This window comes from Bos mutus, chromosome 13, assembly GCF_027580195.1.
Source record: "Bos mutus isolate GX-2022 chromosome 13, NWIPB_WYAK_1.1, whole genome shotgun sequence".
NCBI classification, from domain to species: domain Eukaryota; kingdom Metazoa; phylum Chordata; class Mammalia; order Artiodactyla; family Bovidae; genus Bos; species Bos mutus.
In genome coordinates this window covers 54,123,520-54,144,794 of record NC_091629.1, presented here as the reverse complement: position 1 = coordinate 54,144,794, position 21,275 = coordinate 54,123,520, and the positions used below count along the sequence as shown (strand labels likewise).

Here is a 21,275-nt window from a genome sequence, read left to right as displayed (position 1 = left end):
CACCTGCGGACTGTTTTGTGGGGGAATCAGAAAAAAAGCTGAGAACACTGACATCTCCAGACTTACTCTGCAGGCAAGACCAGCAACTCGGAGGGATGAGCGGGGCAGTTTCCCTCGGGCGCTCCGGGTAAGTTCCAGCTCGCCACGTCCAGCCGGCTGGGTCACTAAATAAAGGACTGCAGCACCATGGACTGATGCCAAACAGAGGGAAACTGAGTCAGACGTAGAGCTGTCAGGCATCCAGCGAGAGGACACTTTTCCTGGGAGGAAAATACTGAGAAGCTTGTCATTTGCTAAGGAGAGCTTGGCAAATAAGCCTAAGGCCCTGGGGCCTTGAAGGAATAGGATTAAAGCCCAGCTTCTAATGTTCACAGTGATGAGTCCCCCCCTCATGGGGGGGATCCTAAGGGCCTGTGCCCAAAGGAAAAAGGGACCCTTGAAAAAGCCCCAGGGGCAGAGATAGTAAGGAGGGATCCCAGGTGGACCCCAGGTCCTGGTCCTGACCTGGCCCTTCCGGAGGCGGCCTAAGTCTTAGGGAAGGAACTTTGTGTGGAATCTAAATGAAGTCTTCGGGAGGAAGACCAGCAGAGTGTAGAACCCTGAAGCCAGTCAGCTGACCCACGGTGGCTGCAGGCTTGGCCACTCATATGGACGGAGTGGACAGCAGGGGTGGCCGGGGTCACTGTGGGTGTTCTGGGGCAGCTGCAGAGGCCTCCAGCAGGGAACAGAACCCCAGACCAACCCCAGAAGAGCCACTGAGGGCCCTCGGGCTGAGACCAGACTTGATCAGTTTAACTGATGTGACCTTGTTTTGTTCCACGAGCTCCTTTGGTGCGGTGACTTAATGCCACTTAAGAATTGTTTTCCCCCAAGAACTGAAATGGTGGGAGGGGATGAGCTCAAGCTGAAAGGCCAGTGAGTGTCCAGCCCCAGGCCCAGCCTTGGGCAATGATGTTCAGGATGTGGCTGGTCAGGAGGGAGGCCCTACCCTCAGCACCAAGACCACAGATCCTTGTCAAGGGCGGTGTCCCCGGCCGAGGTCAGAAACCACTCAGGCCTCCTCCTGGCAGGAAAGGTGGGGGTCGGGGAGCAGGGGTTGGGGGTTGCTCCGGATGCAGAAAGCCCCTGCTGTAGCAGTCAGTGCTGTGTGTGAGCAGGTGGAGAAGCAAGCTACTCCCCACCACAGGCCAGGACACTTCCACCCGAAGTGAGGGTCTCCCCAGCAGCCCCCCACCCCCATGCTGGGCCTCCTGGTCGTTCAACCATTGTCAGGTCTGGAGGAACTCGGGTTAAACTCAATCTGTGAATCTGCTCGAATCTGCTGCCACGTTTTCTGCTAGGAAGAAGGATCAAGAAACTTACAGGGAAGGGCAAAGGCAGTCACAGAACCCAGAGGAGGTGTGTCTCCTCCAGTCAGTGGGGCTGCCCGACAGCAGAGCCAGTGAAGAAGCAGACCTGCTGGTTAAAATCAAAGTGGGCAGTCGCATGACAGCACGCCTGGGTCCCAACCCTAAGGCCCCCGCCACACACCCCCTCTCCCATCACTGGTTAGCAAAGCGCTCCTGCCCGTGAGAATCTGGGAACACACAGGTCAGGAAGAGACTGTTAATCCCCGCCTACCACCTTCTTGTCCAAGAGGGAAGACATCCTCCTCTGAGTCAGACTACGAAGCACCCAGAAGAAAGCCAAGGCAACAGTGAGAACCTAAGCAGGGTGTTTGGCTACATCTAGTTCAGGGATGACAGGAAGGATCTCAAACTGGGATCCCAGTTCTCCAAGTGGGTGGTGCTCAGAGGGGCCTGCAATAGACCAGGACTGGCCCCAAATCTGAGAACTTGGGAAATGTATGTCTTTGTCTGACTTGTCATACAGGAAAGGGATGCTCTGAACTGATTTCTGTAAAAAACCTGCCTTGAGCTTGTTTGGGTCTCTCCGAAGCCAGGGACCATACTTGCATACCTACATTGTCACACCAGGGCCGTATGGCACGATGACCATTTTAAGAACCAACTGATTACACTTACCGACGTCTCTTCAATGATCACCCTCAGGCTTCCTGGGCTGGCATATTATGCCCATCCCCACCCATGCATCCAACAGGCAGGCGGCTCTCTCCTCTGTACTGCAGCATTTTTGATCCACACCAGCACAGACCGCTACAAAAACAGCCACAGGAAGGGAAGGGCAGGGCCCTTTAAACCATATTCTAGGCACAGAGATTTCGGCCCCAAGCTCTAGAGGCAGAGTATAACCCAGAAACCTACACTTGAATGCTACATGGGCCTTGTTTTTAAAGGAGCGGTTTCTGCGGAACTGGGAAGGGACTCTGGCTGCTTGCAGGTGGGCAGCACTCTACGCTGCCTCACCCTCGGCACATGGGCTGGGGGAGAGGGTGGCCTCACACCGCCTCGCAGCCCAGAGGGAAGGTCTGCTGGACCTGGGAAGTAAACCTCCTCCTCACCTGGTTCTATTGCAGAATAACCACCAGGCAAGCGGCCCCAGTTAACATGTCTCCGGAGAAGAGCAGGTGTTCCTGCGCCTCAGTAAGAACTCACAAGGGATAAAAGACGTGAGAATAACGTTATGTGCGTTAGATCTTAAGAGGGCAGCAGAGCTAGCGAACGACCAGTCTCAAGCCTGAGTTCCGGCAGCACGTTGGCGCGAGCTCAGGGCTGGCTGTTCTGAGGCAGCTTCGTGCCCACAGCCTGGGACTCTGGCCCCTGTCCTTAGAAATGGGGCTGCGCCCCTCCAGCCTTCCACACCTGCCTTGAATCTTTCCACCAGCCGGGCACAACCTGCCACAGGTACAGCAGGGTCCGTCAACGACCAGTGGCCTGTGCCCTGCAAGGCCAGCAGCTCCTTCATCCCTCCTTCCTTCCTGAGGGAAAGCATCCCGCGTCATCTTTGCCTTTAAAGAAACCTGCGTCATCGGCTGGCTTTGCTCCACGTCCTCTCCTTCTGCCCCTCGCCCACTGGGGCTGAGCAGCAGGAAGAGCAGAACATCATTATGGTGCCATTGAGAAGTAATTCCACTTTTTACAGTCCTTTTCAGAAGGAAAGCTTTTTCAATAAAATTTAAAATTTTTATTAACATTTAAATTATAAACCAAACGTTGGCAACCATATATAGACATGTTTGCTATGGACAGCTGATTGGGAGGTGGTACTTTGAAATACCATTTCAGAATTAGTTTAAATAAATCAATATGTTTTCTGAGAAACCATGTGATTTCCTTCGGTTTACAGTCCATGATATGGAAAGTTTAATATAATGTTAAATAATTTATTGTCTATCCTAAAAGCCATAGAAAATGGAATCACTATTGGGATCGGATAATAACAAGGCTTGAACGGCTCAGTGGTTCTTCTGAAGAGTATATAGAAATCTTAAAAAGGTAACACTGTTAACTGAGCTGTAAAATCCGTAAAAATAACAGGTCTGCCACAGTGCACAGATAAGTTCGTTCATTTTGCTTCCCCAGTCCCATCCCCCCACCAAGCAGCTTTCAGGTCAGAAGTGGAAGACATAGAAAATCATACATCCTACGTGAAGGAATGAAGGTCGTGAGAAACAGAGTGTGCAAAAATAAACTTTACAAGTCCATACTCCAACAACATGTCTGTCTATTGTCAGGATCTGATTGATTTCACAAACGCTCGAGATCACCCAGACAGCGTCCTCTTGCAGGGTCGTCTGGCAGACTCCAATCCAAGGTGTTTTGCTGTGACAGGGAAAATGGTCTCCACTCTGATTTGGGACTCACAGCTGGCCTGCTGAGCTGCTGTGGGAGGACATGTTCCTTGTGTGAGGGCGTTTCCTGAATGCGTGGCGGCCAGTGCCCAGCTGGACCTCTGCCGTGGGGAACTGGCCTTTCCACTCCGGGCCCACAGGTGCCCATCAGTCTTGACCCAGCTGGCGTCTTGCTCTGGCTCTTGGGGGGCTGTGACGCAAACACAGGCCCATCCTCACTGACGATGTGGGAGGAGCCACCTACTGCCCAGTGCCCACAGACATGTGCCCCCTGGTGAGTGGGTCCTTCAGGCTTGTGCCCAGGCTGCAGGCAGGGGGCACTGCGGCCCAGTGGGTGCCCCGGGGCCGCTGTCCTCCCACTGCCCTGAGGCGCTGCAGCTGTGGCCCTGCAACTTGCTGTCGCTCTCCCTGTTCTGGGTGGCACCCTGGGCCACCTCGGCCTCCTCCACGGGCCCCTCACGGCCTAGCTGCCCAATACTGCTACCCTGCACACGAGGCTCTGTGTCGGTCAGGTGGGTGGTGCTCCTGGTCGTGGGCAGCGTGCCCTTGTGCTGTGCCCTCCTCTCCAGGCAGGCCCTGTGCTCCTCCGCCTGGGCTCCAGGACACCTCCTCTCCCTCCCTGCCCGGCTAGGGTTTAAAGCTGCAGGACTGTGTAAACGTTGACTCCCGAGCCCAGCAAGGCTACTGCTGTTCCGCTCCTCTCAGGAATGTCCACGGCTCCGCGGAGCCTCCTGTGCCTCCAGCTGAGGCAGCCTCTCTCTCCGAGAGGCAGTGCCGCGGTGGTCCCAAGATGGAAGGCTCCATCTCCAGAAGGCAGGGCCAGGTGTGTGTGCTTAAAGGCTAGACAGTACAGTTTTTTGCCTTCACCCAGAGCTGGGGCGTGGAGGCCCAAAATAGGAATACATCTCATTAATGGCGTGCTTTTCGTCTAGTGTCCACGGCTGGAATCTGGGCTCTAGGCGGCGAGGCCAGAAGGGCGGCCCCACAGGCCGCTTCCCGGAGCCCAGTCCACGGCCCCCCTCCGTGCGTGGCGCGGCGCCTGCTGCTCTCCGCGAGGCTGCGGCACGGCTAGAGGCGGCTGTCTCCGTTGACCCGAGTCCTGCGTGGGGTCCTGGGCGGGAGGGAAGAGCATCCTGACGGGCGGCGGGGTGAAGCCTGGGGGGACGGGCCAGGGGAACCGAGGGCGGCCGGCCAACCCCCAGCCTCTCAGGACCACTCCTCCAGGCCACCTCGCCCCCACCCCTCACCTGCGATCCCGACCGTCAAAATGGTCTGCGAGATGCTCCTGGGAGATGCGGAAGTCCTCAAAGGGCTGCTGGTAGCGAGCTTCAAAGGAGCCCTCCCGGGCCCGGCCGTGGAACAGCGGGCCCGAGGCGTCACAGCTCCGCTCCCGCAGGGACGCACCCCCGAAGGGGCTGAGGTCGCCGTTCTCCTGCTTTGGCAGGGACACAGGGCTCAGTGGCTGCCCGGCCCCGGCGCCGCCCGCTGCCCGCCCGCCCGCGGGTACCTTGGCAGGGAACACGTCAATCTTGACGAGCAGGGAGGCCAGCTCCAGGCCCTCACTGTAGTTGTTCTTCAGAGGCACCGCTCTGTAGCCTGGGGGAGGAGGCTTGGCCCTTAGCCCAGGGGAACGCCGGCGAGCCGCCCCACCCCCGAGCTGGATCGCAGCGGGCATGGTGTGGAGAAGGGCCCTCACCTGTCTTCAGACCCTTCACTGGGAAGGTAGCCTGAGCTAGGAAGTTCTGGTCACTAAACATGTCCTCCTCATAGACCACGAAGCGCAGGAAGGCGAACTCGGGGTTACTAATCTGGAAGTGGAAGGGCTTGGCTGGCCACACGGGGTTCAGTCCATTGTCCACTGTGAAAGCAAGGGCAAAAGGCCTCAGGCCGCTGCCGGGATGATGGAGTCACAGGTGCAGAGGGGCTGACATGCCCGGGGGCGTGGGGTAGGCAGACGTACCCACGAACTCTGTCTTCTGCTTGATGCTGTCATACTCGGCTCCGGCCACCTCGATCTCCACAAAAGGACACACGATGCCTCGGCCGTTCTTCGGCAGGTGCCGGGCCCCCAGCACCTGTAAGGCAGGCGAGGATGGACCTGGGCTGGTCCCCACTGAGCGGTGGAGGCAGTGCGCCCTCTGCTGGGCCCTCAGGACACTGCCCAGAAGTCCCATGTGAGTTTTTGCAATCTAACCTACCTTAAATTCATGTGCATTTTAACACAAAAATGTTTAAATTACTTCCCCCCCAGGACAAAAAAGTAGAAATCTCTGGAAAGAAGACACGGTCACCCCCACTCTGTCCTTCCTTCTCCTTTAAGACCTGCTCAGGCCCACAGCCCCCGCACCCCACAGCACCAAGCCGCCCGCATCGCAGCTGCTCCCCTGGGGTCTCGAGAGGGCGGCATGGGGGCTCAGTGCTGCTCAAGCCCCCGTCCTAACAAGTGCCATCGAGCTGATTCCTGAGGCAGGGGCACCAGCTCCCTGCCCGTCTCTGCCCACTCCTGCCAGGCAGTGGCTACCCACAGTTTGGTCTTACTGGACCGCCTGACTCCTGAGTGCCAAGAACTGGCCACACTGAGCCCAGTCCCCCAGTGCAGGCCTGAAGCCCACGCCCACCTCAGAAAACGGCTTCCTCTCCCTTGAGCCCCAGGACTGTCCAGCACCCTCCCATGTCGTGTTAGCCAGCCCCCAGGCCCTGGTGCCTGGAAACAGCCCAGCAGAGCGCCCTCTTCCCACCTCGATGCAGATGGCGCACGGCTCCAGCCCACGGAGGCTGCTCTTGTCAAAGGGATCGAAGGCCTCATCGCGCATGACGCTGGGCTGCAGCACATAGCCACAGTGCCCGCCGGCCAGGAACAGGGCCTGGTTCATCTGCATGGGTTTGTCTGCAAGAGCAGGTTACAGTGGGCTCCAGCCCCAGTGCCTGGCGGGACCCCACCCCTGGTCGCTGCCTCACCTGGGGTCTGGAAGTTGAGGGCCACAAGCTGGCTGCCGCAGATCCACATGGGCAGGGGGTCGTAATTGGAGGAGTCCAGCCGCTGGCCCTTAGGGTAGATGCGGGAGAGCTGCAGGCGGTTGTACTGGAGGAACTTCTTGCCTTTGGCCTTGTTCACGTACTTCTCGGCCTTGGTCTCCGGGAAGGACGACATGTCGCGGTAGCAGGCCCGTTCAGTGCCAATCTCTGGGCCCAACAGGGAGCGCGCTCAGAGTCCGCCCACCCAGGTGCCACTGGGGAAAGCCCCCTCCCGCCCCAGGCTGGACCCTTACTCTCTTCGTCGAAAGGGACAGGCCGGCAGTAGACGACGAGCTCTGAGAGCTCTAGGGCGATCTTCTTCCTCCGCTCCATCATCTTGCCCTCGGTGAGCTGGGGACACATGGGCCTTGAGCCTGGGCGGGAGCCCCCAGGGAGAGGAGCCCCCAGCCACCTTGGGCATGTCCACCCGCACCTTCCAGACCCGGCTGTCCTCAGTCTCACCCCAGAAACCGTCCTGAGAACACACCCCTTCTCGGCTTCAGAGGCCGGGACCCTCACACCACCTGCGCCCCAGAAACACTCGAGGCGCTGGGCTGGCTGCACCCCAGGGCCGCTCGGTCCTCACTCAGCTCCGGGCCCGCTGCGGGCACTGACTACACTGGGAACGTGGGCGCAGTCCTCTGGGTCCTCCGGACCATCCTTCCAGCCCCGGCCCAGAAGCCTCACCCCTGATCCCGCAGTTCTCCTTTCTCAACACAACTACCTACCCGCCACAGCCAGACTTCAGCCCCAGCACATCCCTCCCTAGCGCCCCATGCAGCCCTCGGACTCGTGGAGGCCCACTTCCTTCCAGAAGCAGCTCCTGTTCTTGAGCTTTTCCTTCCCTCTGTATACCAGACCCCGGGATCCATCCCTTCAACCACCAGATCCTTCCAGGCCCTGCTCGGCTCTGAGCCCTCCGCACCCAGCCCTCTTGGCTTGGCCTGCGGGCGTCCTTTCTCCAAGGCAGCCACGGTGCGTCCCACAGCCCCTCCACCCCACCACAGGATTCCCGCACCCCGGCCAGCACGGGGCCTCCTCTCGGCTCCAGAAGCTGGTCCTTCCACCGCTCTGTCCTGCACAGGCGGCGCCCTTGCCTTCCACCCACCGAGGCCCACTGCCATCCCACCCAGCCGCAACTGCCCGCAGCTACGGCCGTCTCTGACCAGCACTTTGAGCTTCTGGCCCTGCCGTCTGCTCTGCGCCCGCTTCACGTCAGACATCCCGCCTCGCTGACCTGCTCGTCCCGGCCTCTCTTTCTCAACACCCGCGTCCTCGGAGGTCACACCCTGCTCCCAACCTGTACCACCTCGCCCTAAACCCTGGCACCTACTCCTGCTTCCAGCCCAAGACCCAGCCTCTCGCCTCTGCCCCTGATACCAACTGGTCACTACGCAGAGCCACTCAGAAACATCTTGGGTGTACCTCAAACTCAACACACCCTCGACGTGCCATACCGTGGAGCACCTGTGTCCCTCCGGCCCCTGCCAAGCGGCGGGGGCTGCCCTGTGGCTGGAGAACCAGCACAGGCTCTTACCCTGGCATCCGCTGTCTGCGCCACCTCCCGGATCTTCTTCACCCAGTCCTGCAGCTCTTCCTGCGAGTCGGCAGCCACATCCAGGGACCAGTGTGCCACCGAGGCCATGCTGATGGAGAAGACGAACAGCCGGTTGTTCTTGCCCTCGGGACGGACGGCTGGAGAGAGGGAGGAGAGGAGAGCTGGGGATACAGGGCTGAACCCCCACCCCACCCCAGGCATGAGCAGAGCTCATTCCCTTCCTCTTCAGGGTGGAGGACAGGCAGCCTGGAGACAAGGCCCTGCCCCCACCTCTAAGCCTGTCTCAGCCAAGGACCAGCCCTCCAGAACCGTGGACTTCAGCTCGCCAGCAGCATCATCCCCAGTGTCTGCACGGGGGGAGCATGCAGGCTTCAGAGCTGGGGGATGGGGGGCCAGAGGGTGCCGAGCTGTCTGGGGAGAGCTCAGAACGAGGGCAGCCTGTGGGGTCCAACCCTCAGCTTCCTCTCTCTGGGCATGGAGAGAGCCACCAGGGACAGCCTGATCCTGAGTGGCAGAGAAAGGGCTGGGGCTCACCTATCTGACAAGCTGGCACATCCAGGACCCCCCGGAGCAAGTCCCCGAGTGGGCTGTTCTCGTCCAAGTGCTGTGGGAGGCAAAGCCCAAAGTCAGCAAGTCTGCTGTGTGCACATGAGGGGGTGTCTGAGTGCACGTGAGAAATACACCCTACAGACGAACACGAAACCACACGTGTGCGGCCCATGTTCATCGGACTGCGGCCTGCACGTGGTGATGGGAGCACATACGGGAGTGCTGTGCACACGCAGGCACGTGGACGCCGTGTGGGTGGTGGACACGGGAATCCCCTCCCACCAATATGGCCCTGGTCTCACCTCCCTCTCGGGCTCCAGGGCCGCCGGGCTGACCATTTCCTCCACGTAGTTTGAAGGGAACCACAGCTGCTTCTTCCCGCCGTAGTCACCCCGCCACCTGCGGAAGCCACAGTGTGCTGACCCCCAGGGACGACCCCAAACTCCCGAGAGGAAGCAGCTCTGCGGGTCCATTGGGGCCGACACGGGCCCTTGCTTCCCAAGCCCCTCTTGCGTGTGCACGGCCAGCGCCCAGGACGCCTGGCCTGCACCAGGGGCTCTCAGGGGCTCACCAGCCTCCCTCCTGCTTCTCCACGTTCTGGATGATGGCACTCTTGGTGAATGTCAGCTCGTCCTCCCGCTGCGCTTTGTAGTCGAAGAGAGCTTTGACGGCGCACTGTGGGAGAGAAGCCCCGGTCCAGCAGACAGGCTGCCCGCTCCTCCTCTCCCACCCACAGCTGCATGTGCACCAACCTTCATGACCGCTCTCCCCAGGGCAAAGGGGATGGGTGAGCCAGGGCTTCTGGAAGGAAGCTCCTCTGGGTTCGAGGGGACCTCCCAAGCCCCAACCCTGGGCCCCAGGAGTCAGACTGGGAAGCTGGAATGGGAGGTGCTGAGCGCCTCCTCTAAGACCAGGATGGCTCGGGGTGTGGCTGGCACCCCATCATTCCGCATCTCCGAAGTAGGAGAAGGAATCTGGTCCCTACTGCTGAGGAAAAATAAGGAAAAGGGCCCAGATCCTCACCCCTTAGAAACAAAGGCCCAAAGAGGAAGATCCGCCTGTCTGACAAAGCTCAGGAGTAGCCAGTGTGCCCCACCCGCTACCTGCTGCCACCAGGGAGGAAACCGGGGTTGCCCCGGGGAGGAGTCTGGAAGGGTCAGTGCTGACCCCTGGGACAGTGGCTGGGGCCAGCCCCGAGAGAGCTGTGGTCATACACCAACCACACACTTCGCAACACCTCTTAGGCCTCGGAAAACCACAAATACCACTTCTGCACAAAGACCGCAGGCCGCCCTGCACACCACAGCTGGGGGACCCTCCCCAGCTTCCTGCGCCCAGAGCCCGAAGCTGTACCTTGAACGTGGGCATGGGGTTCGCCTCCACATAGAAGCCAGGGTTGCGGCCCTCGTACAGCGCGCCGTAGTCAGGCTCCTGGAAATGGGATAGGACAGGCCATGTTAATGCCCAGAGGTGAGAGCAGCTGCTGGCTTCCGTGTCCCCTCCTCACCAGGCCGCTCGTCCGCCCCTTTCACACACCTGGTCCGCCAGGGTCCCCAACCTCAGGGGCCTAGAACATCCCTCCTCTCTCCTCACTCTTATCTTGGCCACCTTGTCCATGACTGGAGATCATGCCACTCCAGAAGCCGCCTCCACCCATACCTCCTCTCAGACCCCAGCCCCAGCGGGCGGCTCTCGCCCTGGCCACGTGGGCCCACTGAGGACAAGAGTCTCAAGTGGACGTTCTGCCGGGGCCCCACTGTCTTCGCTGCGGCTGTGATCCTGGCCCCTGCACCACAGCCTGCCTTCATGCTGGCTTCCCCGTGGCTCTGCCCTCCTCAAACACATCTCTATAGCCTACGAGCCCCTGCTGTGCTCCCACCCCCGAGGTGGATCCCCTACAGGGTGAACTCTGGGACCTCCCCACCCCACCCCCTAGCCCATAGGGACAGTTCTGCTGAAACCCGTTCCCCACCTCCTCACCCACACAACTGTCCCGGCCTCAAAGACACACACAGACAGGCCCTCCCTCTGGGACGCCTCCCTGGGTCTCCGCTGGGCTGGCTGGCCCCCCAGCAGCATGCGGGCCGCTTTGTCCTTCGCATCCACCCCGGGACTGCTGGCTGCTGGCCTGCCCTGTGGTGAGCCTGGCAGTTCCAAGAGGGCCAGTGGGTCTCCTGAGCCCTGCCCCCAGCCCCCAGGCGCTCACAGCTGTGCCGATCTTCTCCAGAGCCTCCTCGTTGATGGGGTAGCGCAGCTTCATCTTGCGGTACAGTGGGTGCTTCTCGTAGTAGCTGATGAGGTCGACAAGGCTGTCAAACTCTGAGTTGCCCAGCATCACGGTCTGGCCCTCCTGCTGGACGCGGCAGTGCTTGATCTTGCCCTCAGCCCTTGACAGACAGAGGAGCCACACGAGGTCAGTGGGCCGGGACCAGGGGTGCCCTGCATGGCCTCCAGCCCCACAGGGCTACCCCCTCACCGGAAGGAAATGGCGTAGGAGTTGGGCTCGTTCCGTTTCCGCACCAGGAAGGCCCCGTCCCTGGGTACACGCATCAGCATGTGCTCGGCCTGCGCTCTGGTCAGGCTGGCGTGGTACCACCTGCGGACAGACAATCCGAGTCAGCCCCGCCCCGCGCCGCAGCCCCAGGTCCACGCCCCCACCCCGCCGCAGGGCCGCTTCTAACCCACCCCGCCGCAGGGCCGCTTCTGGGTCCGGCCCCAGGCCCGCGTGCCCCGCCCCGCCCCGGGCCCCACCCCCGGGGCGCCCCCTCACTCTTTGCTCTCGTGCGCGTTGGTCTGCGGGACCGGCTCTGAGAGGCGCATCTCAAATTCGTTGCAGCGCAGGGGCACCTGCTGGTAGTGCGTGATGAGGTCATAGAGGGAGTCGAAGACGAGGTTGTCCGTCAGGAAGAACTTGGGGGTGCCTGCGTCCTGCCGGGAGTGGATCCGGCAGTGCTGCACTTTGCCATTCCGCCTGAGGGGACGGGGAGGCTGTGAGCAGCAGGCGGGGCGGCAGCCCACACGCCATCCATAGGAGGGCACCAGGTCTCAAGGAGGAGGCACTCTAAAGATGGCTCGGGTGGGGGCGGCCCTCCAGGGGCTCCACACCGACCGCCGTGTCTGCGTGTGTGCCCGGAACCCACGGCGCCCCTGCTGGTGCCAGACCCGCGTGTGCACATGCCGGGAGGCTTACCAGAAGGACAGAGTGTAGTCGCCCACAAAGGTCTCGCTCTCGCGCACAAGGAAGGAGCCGTCGGGGGCCCCGGTCTCAATGCAGTACTCCGTGAGCAGGCGCTCGGCGATGTGCCGCCCATCCCGGCCCGCCCCAAGCTTCCCGTGGAACCACTTCTCGTTGGAGTGCAGCTCTGTGCTGCCACTGGCCTGCAAAGCGGAGGGGACAGCAAAGCCGCTAGATGACCCGCACCCCAGCCTGGACCCCAGCCCTGGGCCAGCCCCTCACCTCCTTGGGCTCCTCCTCATCCTCGTTGCCCTGGTCGCTGCTGGTCTCCTCCGAGTAGTAGATCTTGCTGCTGGTCAGGACGAAGTAGTGGGGGTACCACTCCTGGAAGAGACGAGCGGGGGGCCTGTGACAGAGTCCTCTGTGTGGCTGCCCCGCCTGCCCCGCCGACCCCGCCCGGCCCAGCGCTCACATGGTTCACAGGGTCTTCCAGGTAGAGGATGCCATTCTTGATGGAGTTGCTGATGTCGTTCTCAGAGTACATCACCGATGTTGGCACCTCCTCGTAGGCACTGCCCTCAGCCAACTTCTTGTGCTGTGGGCGATACGTCGGGACTGGCATCCCAGGCCCCCACCTCCTCCCCCAGGCCTGAACCCACCACTGAAGCAAAGGCGTCCCCCATCCAGACCTACCTTGATAAGGATCTTCCTCTTGAGCTGGTTGGGGGAGGGGAGCCCGTCGGCTGCAATATCCACGGGCTTGGTGAGGAGTGTGTCCCCAAGCACCTTTTTGAAATACTGGGCCATGTTCCTCTGCTGGGCAATGCTGCAGTGGTCCTCGATGGACAGGATGACCGGGTACCTGCAGCAGGGGAACAGCATGTAACACAGGAGACCCCGTGATTCCCAGGGGTCATGGCTCAGACCCTCCCAGACTGAGGTGTCAGGGGCCTAGAGCCCGAGGTCCTCCCTAGAGGGGAGCTACCCCAGAGAAGAGGTGGAACTTATGGGTGCAGCAGAAACCCAGGCCAACTGGGACTGCCACAGACAGGCATCCCCAGACTTGGTCCCTTCGTGGAGCTGCCCCAGCAGCGAGGAGGGACATCCTACACCAAATTTAGCTACTGGGGGCCCCTGGTGATCCCCTCAATGAGGTGGGAGAGGGTAGTGACCACAGTTTGGGGAAACAATAGGAACTGCAAAGTGAAACACGCGGAGGACAGACGATTCTCTGGGTTGTGACAGTAAAGGAGCTGGCAGGACAACCACCTCACAGGCCCAGGGCTACAGGACTGATCTCTGAAGATGAAGAGCTTGAGTGTGTTCCACAGGCTGAGGAGCAGGGCCCAAGGAGCAGGCAGGTGGGCCAAGGGTGCAGGAAGTAAGCAGCTCGGGCAGCAAGGGCTCCAGCAGCTGGCAGGAGGTGGAAGGCAGGGCCGGGACCTGGGGGGCTTTCACAGGGACCCAGGAGAGGTGGAGCCGAGCCCCGGCCGCTCACTCTGAGGCCACAAAGGCGTGCTCCTTGATGGTGTGCAGGACGTCTGAGAACTTGATCTTGGTGGTCAGAGTGTGTCCATGGTAAATGACCGGCATCCCATCCGGGCCGTCCCAGCAGTCCACTGGGGAGCAAGGCGACAACAGTCAAGCGGGCAGGCTCCATCCCCCATCTCCCCACCCATCCTGCCCCGGGCCCCCCGCCCCCGGCCCCCACGCACACTCAATGCAACGGCAGCCCATCCGCAGACAGCGAGCGTAGGCTTCCAGGGAGGACTCGCTGGAGAACTGGTCCCCGGTCAGGTACCTAGACAGGGAGGCGGGTGGCGGGGCATCAGGCAAGCCCCACCTCCTGGGGTCAGGCCAGGGGCCGAGGGCGCCACTCACGTGTTGTGCGAGGAGGAGATCCAGTAGTGGGACAGGGGGTTGTTCATGGTGTCGGGGCACACCTCGTCTAGCTGCGAGTTCCATATGCTGTTCTCCTTGGAGAACAGGAAGGTGACGAACTATCCGGGAACAAATGTGGAGAGGATAGAAGATGAGCCCCTGCCTTGCACCACGGCACTGGCTGGTACAGGAAGGGGGTCAGTCCAGGCAGGCGGGGGGGGGGCGGGCACGGCGGACCTCGTCCAGGAAGAAGTAAGGCTCCTCAATCTCTCGCAAGGGGTCTCGGAGGAAGCTGAGCATGAACTCCTGCACCTGGAGCCGGTCCACCGCCCACAGCTCCTGACGGGGTGGGAGAGAGGAGCGTGAGAGAGGCCTCCAGCTGCTGGGGAGCCCAGACCCCCTGCCGGCACCCCGGCCCAGGCCCAGCCCAGTCCTACCCCTTGGTACTCGAGGAGGAACTGCTGGAACTCAGGAAGGGACACCCGGCACAGCTCCGGCCGCTCCCCCGCCCTGCAGGACAGAAGGGAAGTGCCTGGTGGCCGGATGGCTAGCGTGGACCATGGACAATGGGGGCCCCTCAGAAGGCGGTGCCCAGGATGGTCCAGGAGGGCTCCCCACCCCCACCATCCACAATCTCCCTCCGGCCCAGGGAATCAACCAGGGGAGGGACGGGGGTGCCTGGGCAGAAGCCCACCTCCCCACTTCAGACCAAACCTCAGGGCGCTGGCTTCCAGGAAAGGAAGGTCCATCTGCAGGAGACAGAACCGGGTCAGCGCAAGAACCCAGGGAGGCCCCATGGGCAAGGGGCTCTCGGGAAGAAAGGCTGGGACAACACAAAGGGAGTGGAGTGGGGCGGGGCAGGGGGCAGGCGTGGCGGGGCGGGGGCTCAGGCACCGTCTTCTGGGCGCTGTACATGAGGCTGCGGTACAGCTGTGCAAACTGCCCGTAGGTGATGTCACTGGTGCGCTGCTCCAGGTCCTAGAGACAGAGCAGGGCCGCTGGTCAGGGCCCACCGGGGCTGGGGGCGGCTGAGCTCCCCGCCCGCCTGCAGACAGCCCGCAGGCCCTCACCGTCAGCCGCTCCCGGAGGAAGCGCATGTTGGGGACCCGGTAGTTGACCTGGGACAGCATGTTCTTCAGGTCCTTGGCCGATATCCTGAGGAGACAGAGACACCGCCAGCGGCTTCAGCCCCACCTCTCATGACCTCTGACCTGTGGGCCGTGTCCACCTGCGGCTGGGCAGGTAAACACCACCACTCTGGGCCCTGCAGCCCTGACGGCGAGCCTGGCTCAGAGCCAGAGGTGACCAAGGGAAGGTCCTTCCTCTCCCAGGCCTCCAGGCACAGAGGGAGGCAGCCCCTGCATGGCTCCCCAGAGCCCCTTCAGCCTCGCTCTCAAAGCCCGGTGCCGCCATGGGCAGGCAGCTCGCAGGACTCCCAGCCCACGGCCCGGGGACTTGGGGCCTCCTCAGGGAGGAGAGCAAGGACCCGTCTCAGCCAAGCACCAGCGCTGGCGACAAGCACGGTCCCAGGGTCTCACAGAAGTGCGCTGCCTTCCGAGGCAGCCTGCCTAAGGGTGGGGCAGAGGACCATGCTCGGCCAGGCAACAGGAAGAAAAAGATGGGGACAGGGAAGCCTTCTCTCCTGGGAGGGGGCAACACGGAGGGGAAAGCAGGCACGTCTCCTCCCGCCCTGGCGGTCCTGCTCTCCTCCAGCCAGTGGTCGCCTGGCCTCCGTCACGCAGGAGGGGCTGGTAGGGCCCCCTGGATGGGTTAGGAAACCTGCCCCACCCAGCCTTCCTCCTGTGGGCTCCTTGCCACCAGCATCACACGCAGGTTGAAACCACTCCCCCCAAAACACCCGTCTGCCCTGCTTCCTCCCCAGCGGCTGCCCCTTCTCTGCCCCTCCTCACGGCAGTGCTTCGAAGGAGCCATCCAGGCTCCTCTCACTCCCAGGACCCCACGTCTACTCCTCCACCGTCAGCTTCGAGGTCACCGACAGCTCTCGGTCATCCCCACGTGACAAGGCGTGGCACAGCTGACCAGCCCCTCCTCTCTGGGCTTCCAAGGCTCTGCCTCCTCCGGTTTTCCTCGGCTCCTAACTGCCCCAGGCCCCGGTGGACAAGCCGCCCAGGCTGGGATCGGCCACCAGTGCTCTCCTCTTTCCTTGCTGTGTTTGCCTGTGGGCGCCTCCAGCCTCCCAAACCCCCTGCGTGCTGTGCTCCTCAGGTCCCATCTCTGGCCCACTTTGTCCCCGAGCTCGTTCTACCCACCTGCCTGCTCAACACCTCTACCTGACCATCGACGGGCATCACGGGACTCACCCCCTCAAATGAGACCCTCTCATTGCTACTGCTGCTGCTAAGTCGCTTCAGTTGTGTCCGACTCTGTGTGGCCCCATAAACGCCAGCCCACCAGGCTCCCCCATCCCTGGGACTCTCCAGGCAAGAACACTGGAGTGGGTTGCCATTTCCTTCTCCAGTGCATGAAAGTGAAAAGGGAAAGTGAAGTCGCTCAGTCGTCTAACTCTTAGCGACCCCATGGACTGCAGCCCACCAGGCTCCTCCATCCATGGGATTTTCCAGGCAAGAGTACTGGAGTGGGGTGCCATTGCCTTCTCCGGCGTCCCTCTCATAGCCTTCCCTATTTCAGTCAATGGCAACCCCACCTTTCTAGATGCTCAGACCAAAAACCTTAATATAATCCTCACTCTCCTTCACGCTCCAGAACTGATGTGTTAGCAAATTCCATTGAGCTCTATATTCAAAATATAGCCCCACCGAAATCCAACCCCTTCCTAACGCCCCCACCCTGACCTAGCCATCATCTTCACTGGGAGCATCGGAGTCGCTTCCTAATAAGCGAGCTCTCCACCCACCCGCCGCCCTGTGGAACTGACCCCAGGTCACATCACACTTCTCTTCAAAACCTTCCGTGGTGCCTGCCTCTCCCCCGTCAGCGGTCCTCCTCATCCATGGCCTGGCCTTTGTCCCACACCTCTGTAGCCCCTCTGGCTGTCACACCGTGGCCTCAAAGTCATGAGCTCCAAAGGGAAAAGGAAAGTGAAGTCACTCAGTCATATCTGACTCTTTGTGACCCCATGGACTGTAGCCTACCAGACTCCTCTGTCCATGGGATTTTCCAGGCAAGATACTGGAGTGGGTTGCCATCTCTTTCTCCAGGAGATCTTCCCAGGAGATTGAACCCAGATCTCCTGCACTGCAGGCGGATGCTTTACTGTCTGAGCCACCAGAGAAGTCCTAAGTGAGCTCCAAGGCACCCCCAAACACACTACAGCACACCCAGAGCTGGTTCTGTGCAGCAGAACGGTTCCCACAGCAGCGGTGCACTTGGCTTATCGTCGCTGGCCTCCCCACCAGCTGGCACAGGCCCTCGGACAGCTGACTGCAGGAAGTGCCTGTACCAGAGGCCTGCCCAGCCCTGGCTGTGCATGAGGCAGATCCTCCAGTTCTCGAAGTGGGGCCACTGTTCTGGTCGCCCCAACCCACCCTGCCGGGATAGGGCCCCAGCTCAGCACCCACCGGTCCTCACGGTTCCGGTCCACTGAGTAGAACTGCTTCCGCAGCCACCTGGTGGGAGAGAAGGAGCCTGAAGTGAGGCCAGGCCTGGGGAGGAGACCGGCAGGCAGGCTCGGGTGCAGAGGCCCAGGAGTCCCTGCCCTGCTCCCGAGGGCCCAGCGCCCTGACCTCACCGGTCAGGAGCGGGTTCTCACCTCTCAATCTGCAGGGGTGTGGCTGCCTGCAATGTGTCCTCCATCAGCCAAGTCAGGCCCTTGATCCACATGTTCACTTCGTCCTCAGACGTGGCTGTGAGCAGGGGGTAAAGAGCTGAGCCTGGAGCTGGGCTGCGTCCCCCAACCTCCCACCTCCTCCAGCCCCTCAGTTCCACCTTGGAGGCTCAGGGTCTTAAGGCGGAATTCCATTCCATACAGGATGACGAAGCAGTGGGACTGGTCCGGTCGAAAAGCAGGATCCTCTTGGTAGCGATCGAAGTCCCGTGAGGTCTTCCCTGGGCGGATCTCCTTGATTTCACGAATGTCAACTGTGAGGGCAGGGGAGAGACCAAGGTCAGGCTCAGGCCTCCCAAGGTGAGCAGGGCTGCCTGGGCTCCCTGCTCGTTCCCACACTCTCTTCAGAGAAGACCACTGAAAGAGACAGCCCCTCGGGGGCACTCAAGACCACTCAGGCCCACTGTGGGAGGGAAGAGAGCTGCGCTGAGTCTACAGGCAGAGTTCTGCTAAAAGCTGGGGGTCTGGGGGAACAGGGAGCTCTGTGCTGTGCACGCTGCCTCCCTGACAACACAGGTGGATCACTCTGACTTGGAGAAAGCTGGACTCGAGAACAAGAAATGGGGACCCACGGCTGCAAGTCTGTGAGGACCATTTTCTGACACAAAAGCGCACCAACTGAATCATGAAGCCCCAAGGTTCGGGCTGGGGAGAGGCAGGCCCAAATGGGTCTCAGAGTCCAAGGCGGGGAGCAGGCACTGGGCCAACAGACCTGGTGCAACCCCAACAAGCCCCCTCCCAGACATCCCCGAGCAAGTCCCAGCAAGAGCAGGGCTGCCCACAGACGGCTCCCACCCTGGCCACCCAGCTCAGACCAGGGAAGCACCAGGTCGGAGCAGCAGACAAACCGCCTCAGCTACTAACTCAGACCACGCCGAGTGACTCATTTAACTTCTCTCCATCTGGGTTTTACCATCTCTAGAGCAAAGAGCTTGACTGAATTCCTCCAGAAGGCAGGGTGGTAGAAGAAACCTGCGTGGACTCGGGGGTGGGCCTGCCAGGACTAGACTCCCAGCTCCAGCTCACCTTAGCTGTGTGACCTCAGCAGAGGGACAACCACTCTGACCCTTCTGTGTCCCCGTGAAGGCAGGTGACGGATGGCGGCACTGGGAGGGGTTGCTGAGCTCCCAAGTCCAACAGCCTGGAGCGCCCAGGCCTGTAGGCGGCACGTGGTGGGCGCTGACTCAAGCCTCCCTCCAGCTCCCTGATGGGTCTTGGGGGTCTGCAGTTGGAGCGGGCACACAGGCGGTGACCCCAGGCCTGGAGAGGGCACAGCTGCACAGTCCCCAGGCTGGGACCCTACACAGAGGACAGACTTTCCAGGCCAGATGAAGACACAGATTCAGGGAGGTCAAAAGAGGGAAGCCTGGCATAGCCGCCAGAAATGACTGCGTGCTCCCTTGGCTCCGGAGCCTCTTCAGATGCTCTCGACCCAGACTGGCCCGGAACACCTGGAGCCAGGAGCGTTGCCATCACGCGGCCGGGCCCACCTCCCCCACGAGCCCTCCTGGCCCAAGCACACACCACCCTGGCTGGAAAGTTCTGAGAGGCCCAGTCCCTCTAGCCACAGCCGTGCCCCATCTATCCCCTCACCTCAGACAGCGCCCTCACTCTGGCCCATGCCCAGAACCCCCCAAAGCACTGCTGGTCCGACCCCTACTCCATGCCCTCAGCAGCCCCGGGGCCTGGTCCTCCAGCTGGAAGCCCCTGCTTTCCTGCCGGCCCTCAAGTTCTCACCACCCAGCCGTCCTCCCCGAGCCCCTGAATTTGTGTAAGACATTGTTCTGATCCTCCAAAGGTGACTCACGAGGGAGAACCCACTCCTTCTTCGGCCTTCAGGGACTTCGTGATGGGGCTCAGTGCCCTACCGCTCGCCCATCTTCCCTGCTCCATCCCAACCCAGCTGGACTGAGGCCAAGAACAGTCCTGTTTCCCGTCTATCACTTCACCTTGGTCCCCAGCCAGGGACGGTCTACCTCCCAGACTCCATTCTCTGCCACCAGAGATCTAATCTGGAAACACCCCCTGCAGTAACCGCTAAGGGCGCTTATGTGTGTTCTTCATCTTTCCCAGGGCCGGCAAGGCCATCCAGAGCTTGAACGACTGAACAAACAAGGGAAAAGCAGGCACCCCAACAGGGGGAGGGGTGGAGTCCTTAAAGAGTTATGCTCAGGTGAAAACAGGGGGCAGGGAGGGAGACTGAGTCAGAGACCCAGCCTGAGGAGACAGGGTTCCCAGGATGGGAGGAGGAGCTGAACACGGGAAATGCACAGATCAGAAACTACAGAACCACCACAAACCCTGCCCTTTGAAACAGAAACCAGCGTGCCTTTCCGGTGCAGGGCTGCTGTCATGCCCCCCACACCTCACACAGGCACACAGCCTCACACACAGGCACACAGGCCCACAAAGCCTCGCGGGCCACAGTCTGGGCCCTCTGCGCAGCTGCCCACCAGTCACTAGAGGCAGTCAGCCTACGACGTAGTAGGCTAGCTAGCAGCAGCCAGCCCAGCGAGCAACCACAGAGCCTGCGGCTGGGTGGCTGCCACGGTGCCCCACACGACACACTGCCAGCGGGTCCTGGGTGACCCTGTGGCCTGCCCCATGCTCCAGGATACATCCACTGTGACAGACTGACAGCAGAGGAGGCTCCCACCCGAGACGGGACGAGGCGGGCAGAGCGCAGCCCCAGGCCAGGTGCCTGCGTCTCCCAGGCTCCCGCTGCCCACACCCTGCACTCGCCGTCACTGGAGCTGTCGGCCTGGGCCCGATGCCCTTCAAGGCCATCGAGCCAACTGCAGGCTGGAAGGACGAGACACGGGGGAGAGGCTCTACCAGGTTCTTAAAAGCTGCATCCTGTGCGACCTCTGGCCTCACCCTCCACCCCCACCCCCACCCTCTGCCTCCCAGAATAAATACAGCAGGGTCCTCTTCCTGAGAGCCAGGGATGGCCACCAAGCCCGGGGGTGGGGGGTGGGGGGTGGGTGGTGGGTGGTGGGTGGTGTGACTCCCTGGGACATGCATGGCCTCTGCCCTAGTTTCAGGAAGGGGATAGGAGCCCCCCTGACACAGTCTGGGTAAGACGTGAAGCGGGACAGGACGGCAGGAAGAGAGACCCTCCCAGGACTTGGGAGGTGGGGGCAGGGAGGGCAGGTTGGGGGGCAGGAGACCCAGGACCCAGCACTCATCCCCTCACACAACCTCAGAAAACAACATTCAAGGGACGTGGGGAGAAGAGAGGCTGGCCGCACTGGGAGGTCCTGGCCAGGCTGGAGATGGGGACTCTCTGAGGACAAGGGCAGGCTCCCACACCCAGGGCCTGAAGCCAGGCTGGGCTGGCGTCCGGTAGGAGAGAGCGCGGCTTTCGTTTGTGACGAAGGCCCACCCCCAGGCTCGCCCACCCCCGAGAGGGGCCTGGAGCTGCACCGGCACAACCCAGCCACCTCAGCTGGTCAGAAGCCACGACGGCGAGCTCGCTCCTCTGGGGACCAGGTGTCCGAGGCCCACGCAGAGGCTCCCAGGCTTCAGGAACAGCGTGGGC

At 61.4% G+C, this 21,275-nt stretch overlaps 1 protein-coding gene across 2 annotated transcripts in view; it reads right to left on the bottom strand.

The window, feature by feature from the left end:
* Positions 1–3,061: 3,061 nt before the first annotated feature.
* Positions 3,062–21,275, bottom strand: part of PLCG1 (phospholipase C gamma 1) — a 33,845-nt gene continuing 15,631 nt past the window's right edge. The window contains exons 3-33 of one of the 2 annotated variants that reach the window (XM_070381733.1): positions 17,836–17,988; positions 17,660–17,753; positions 17,469–17,516; positions 15,000–15,084; positions 14,824–14,907; positions 14,644–14,678; positions 14,367–14,439; positions 14,167–14,268; positions 13,930–14,048; positions 13,764–13,849; positions 13,547–13,667; positions 12,742–12,910; positions 12,521–12,643; positions 12,331–12,432; positions 12,064–12,251; positions 11,644–11,844; positions 11,350–11,469; positions 11,080–11,260; positions 10,227–10,304; positions 9,445–9,548; positions 9,176–9,272; positions 8,859–8,928; positions 8,304–8,461; positions 7,021–7,117; positions 6,710–6,934; positions 6,490–6,638; positions 5,712–5,826; positions 5,448–5,609; positions 5,259–5,347; positions 4,999–5,186; positions 3,062–4,862 (exon numbers count right to left, since the gene is read on the bottom strand). In XM_070381733.1, the coding sequence (XP_070237834.1) occupies positions 4,820–4,862; positions 4,999–5,186; positions 5,259–5,347; positions 5,448–5,609; positions 5,712–5,826; positions 6,490–6,638; positions 6,710–6,934; positions 7,021–7,117; positions 8,304–8,461; positions 8,859–8,928; positions 9,176–9,272; positions 9,445–9,548; positions 10,227–10,304; positions 11,080–11,260; positions 11,350–11,469; positions 11,644–11,844; positions 12,064–12,251; positions 12,331–12,432; positions 12,521–12,643; positions 12,742–12,910; positions 13,547–13,667; positions 13,764–13,849; positions 13,930–14,048; positions 14,167–14,268; positions 14,367–14,439; positions 14,644–14,678; positions 14,824–14,907; positions 15,000–15,084; positions 17,469–17,516; positions 17,660–17,753; positions 17,836–17,988 (3,659 nt within the window). In that variant the 3' untranslated portion in view covers positions 3,062–4,819. The remainder of the gene's footprint in view (positions 4,863–4,998; positions 5,187–5,258; positions 5,348–5,447; positions 5,610–5,711; positions 5,827–6,489; positions 6,639–6,709; positions 6,935–7,020; positions 7,118–8,303; positions 8,462–8,858; positions 8,929–9,175; positions 9,273–9,444; positions 9,549–10,226; positions 10,305–11,079; positions 11,261–11,349; positions 11,470–11,643; positions 11,845–12,063; positions 12,252–12,330; positions 12,433–12,520; positions 12,644–12,741; positions 12,911–13,546; positions 13,668–13,763; positions 13,850–13,929; positions 14,049–14,166; positions 14,269–14,366; positions 14,440–14,643; positions 14,679–14,823; positions 14,908–14,999; positions 15,085–17,468; positions 17,517–17,659; positions 17,754–17,835; positions 17,989–21,275) is intronic. The other variant, XM_070381734.1, reaches the window with a different exon arrangement.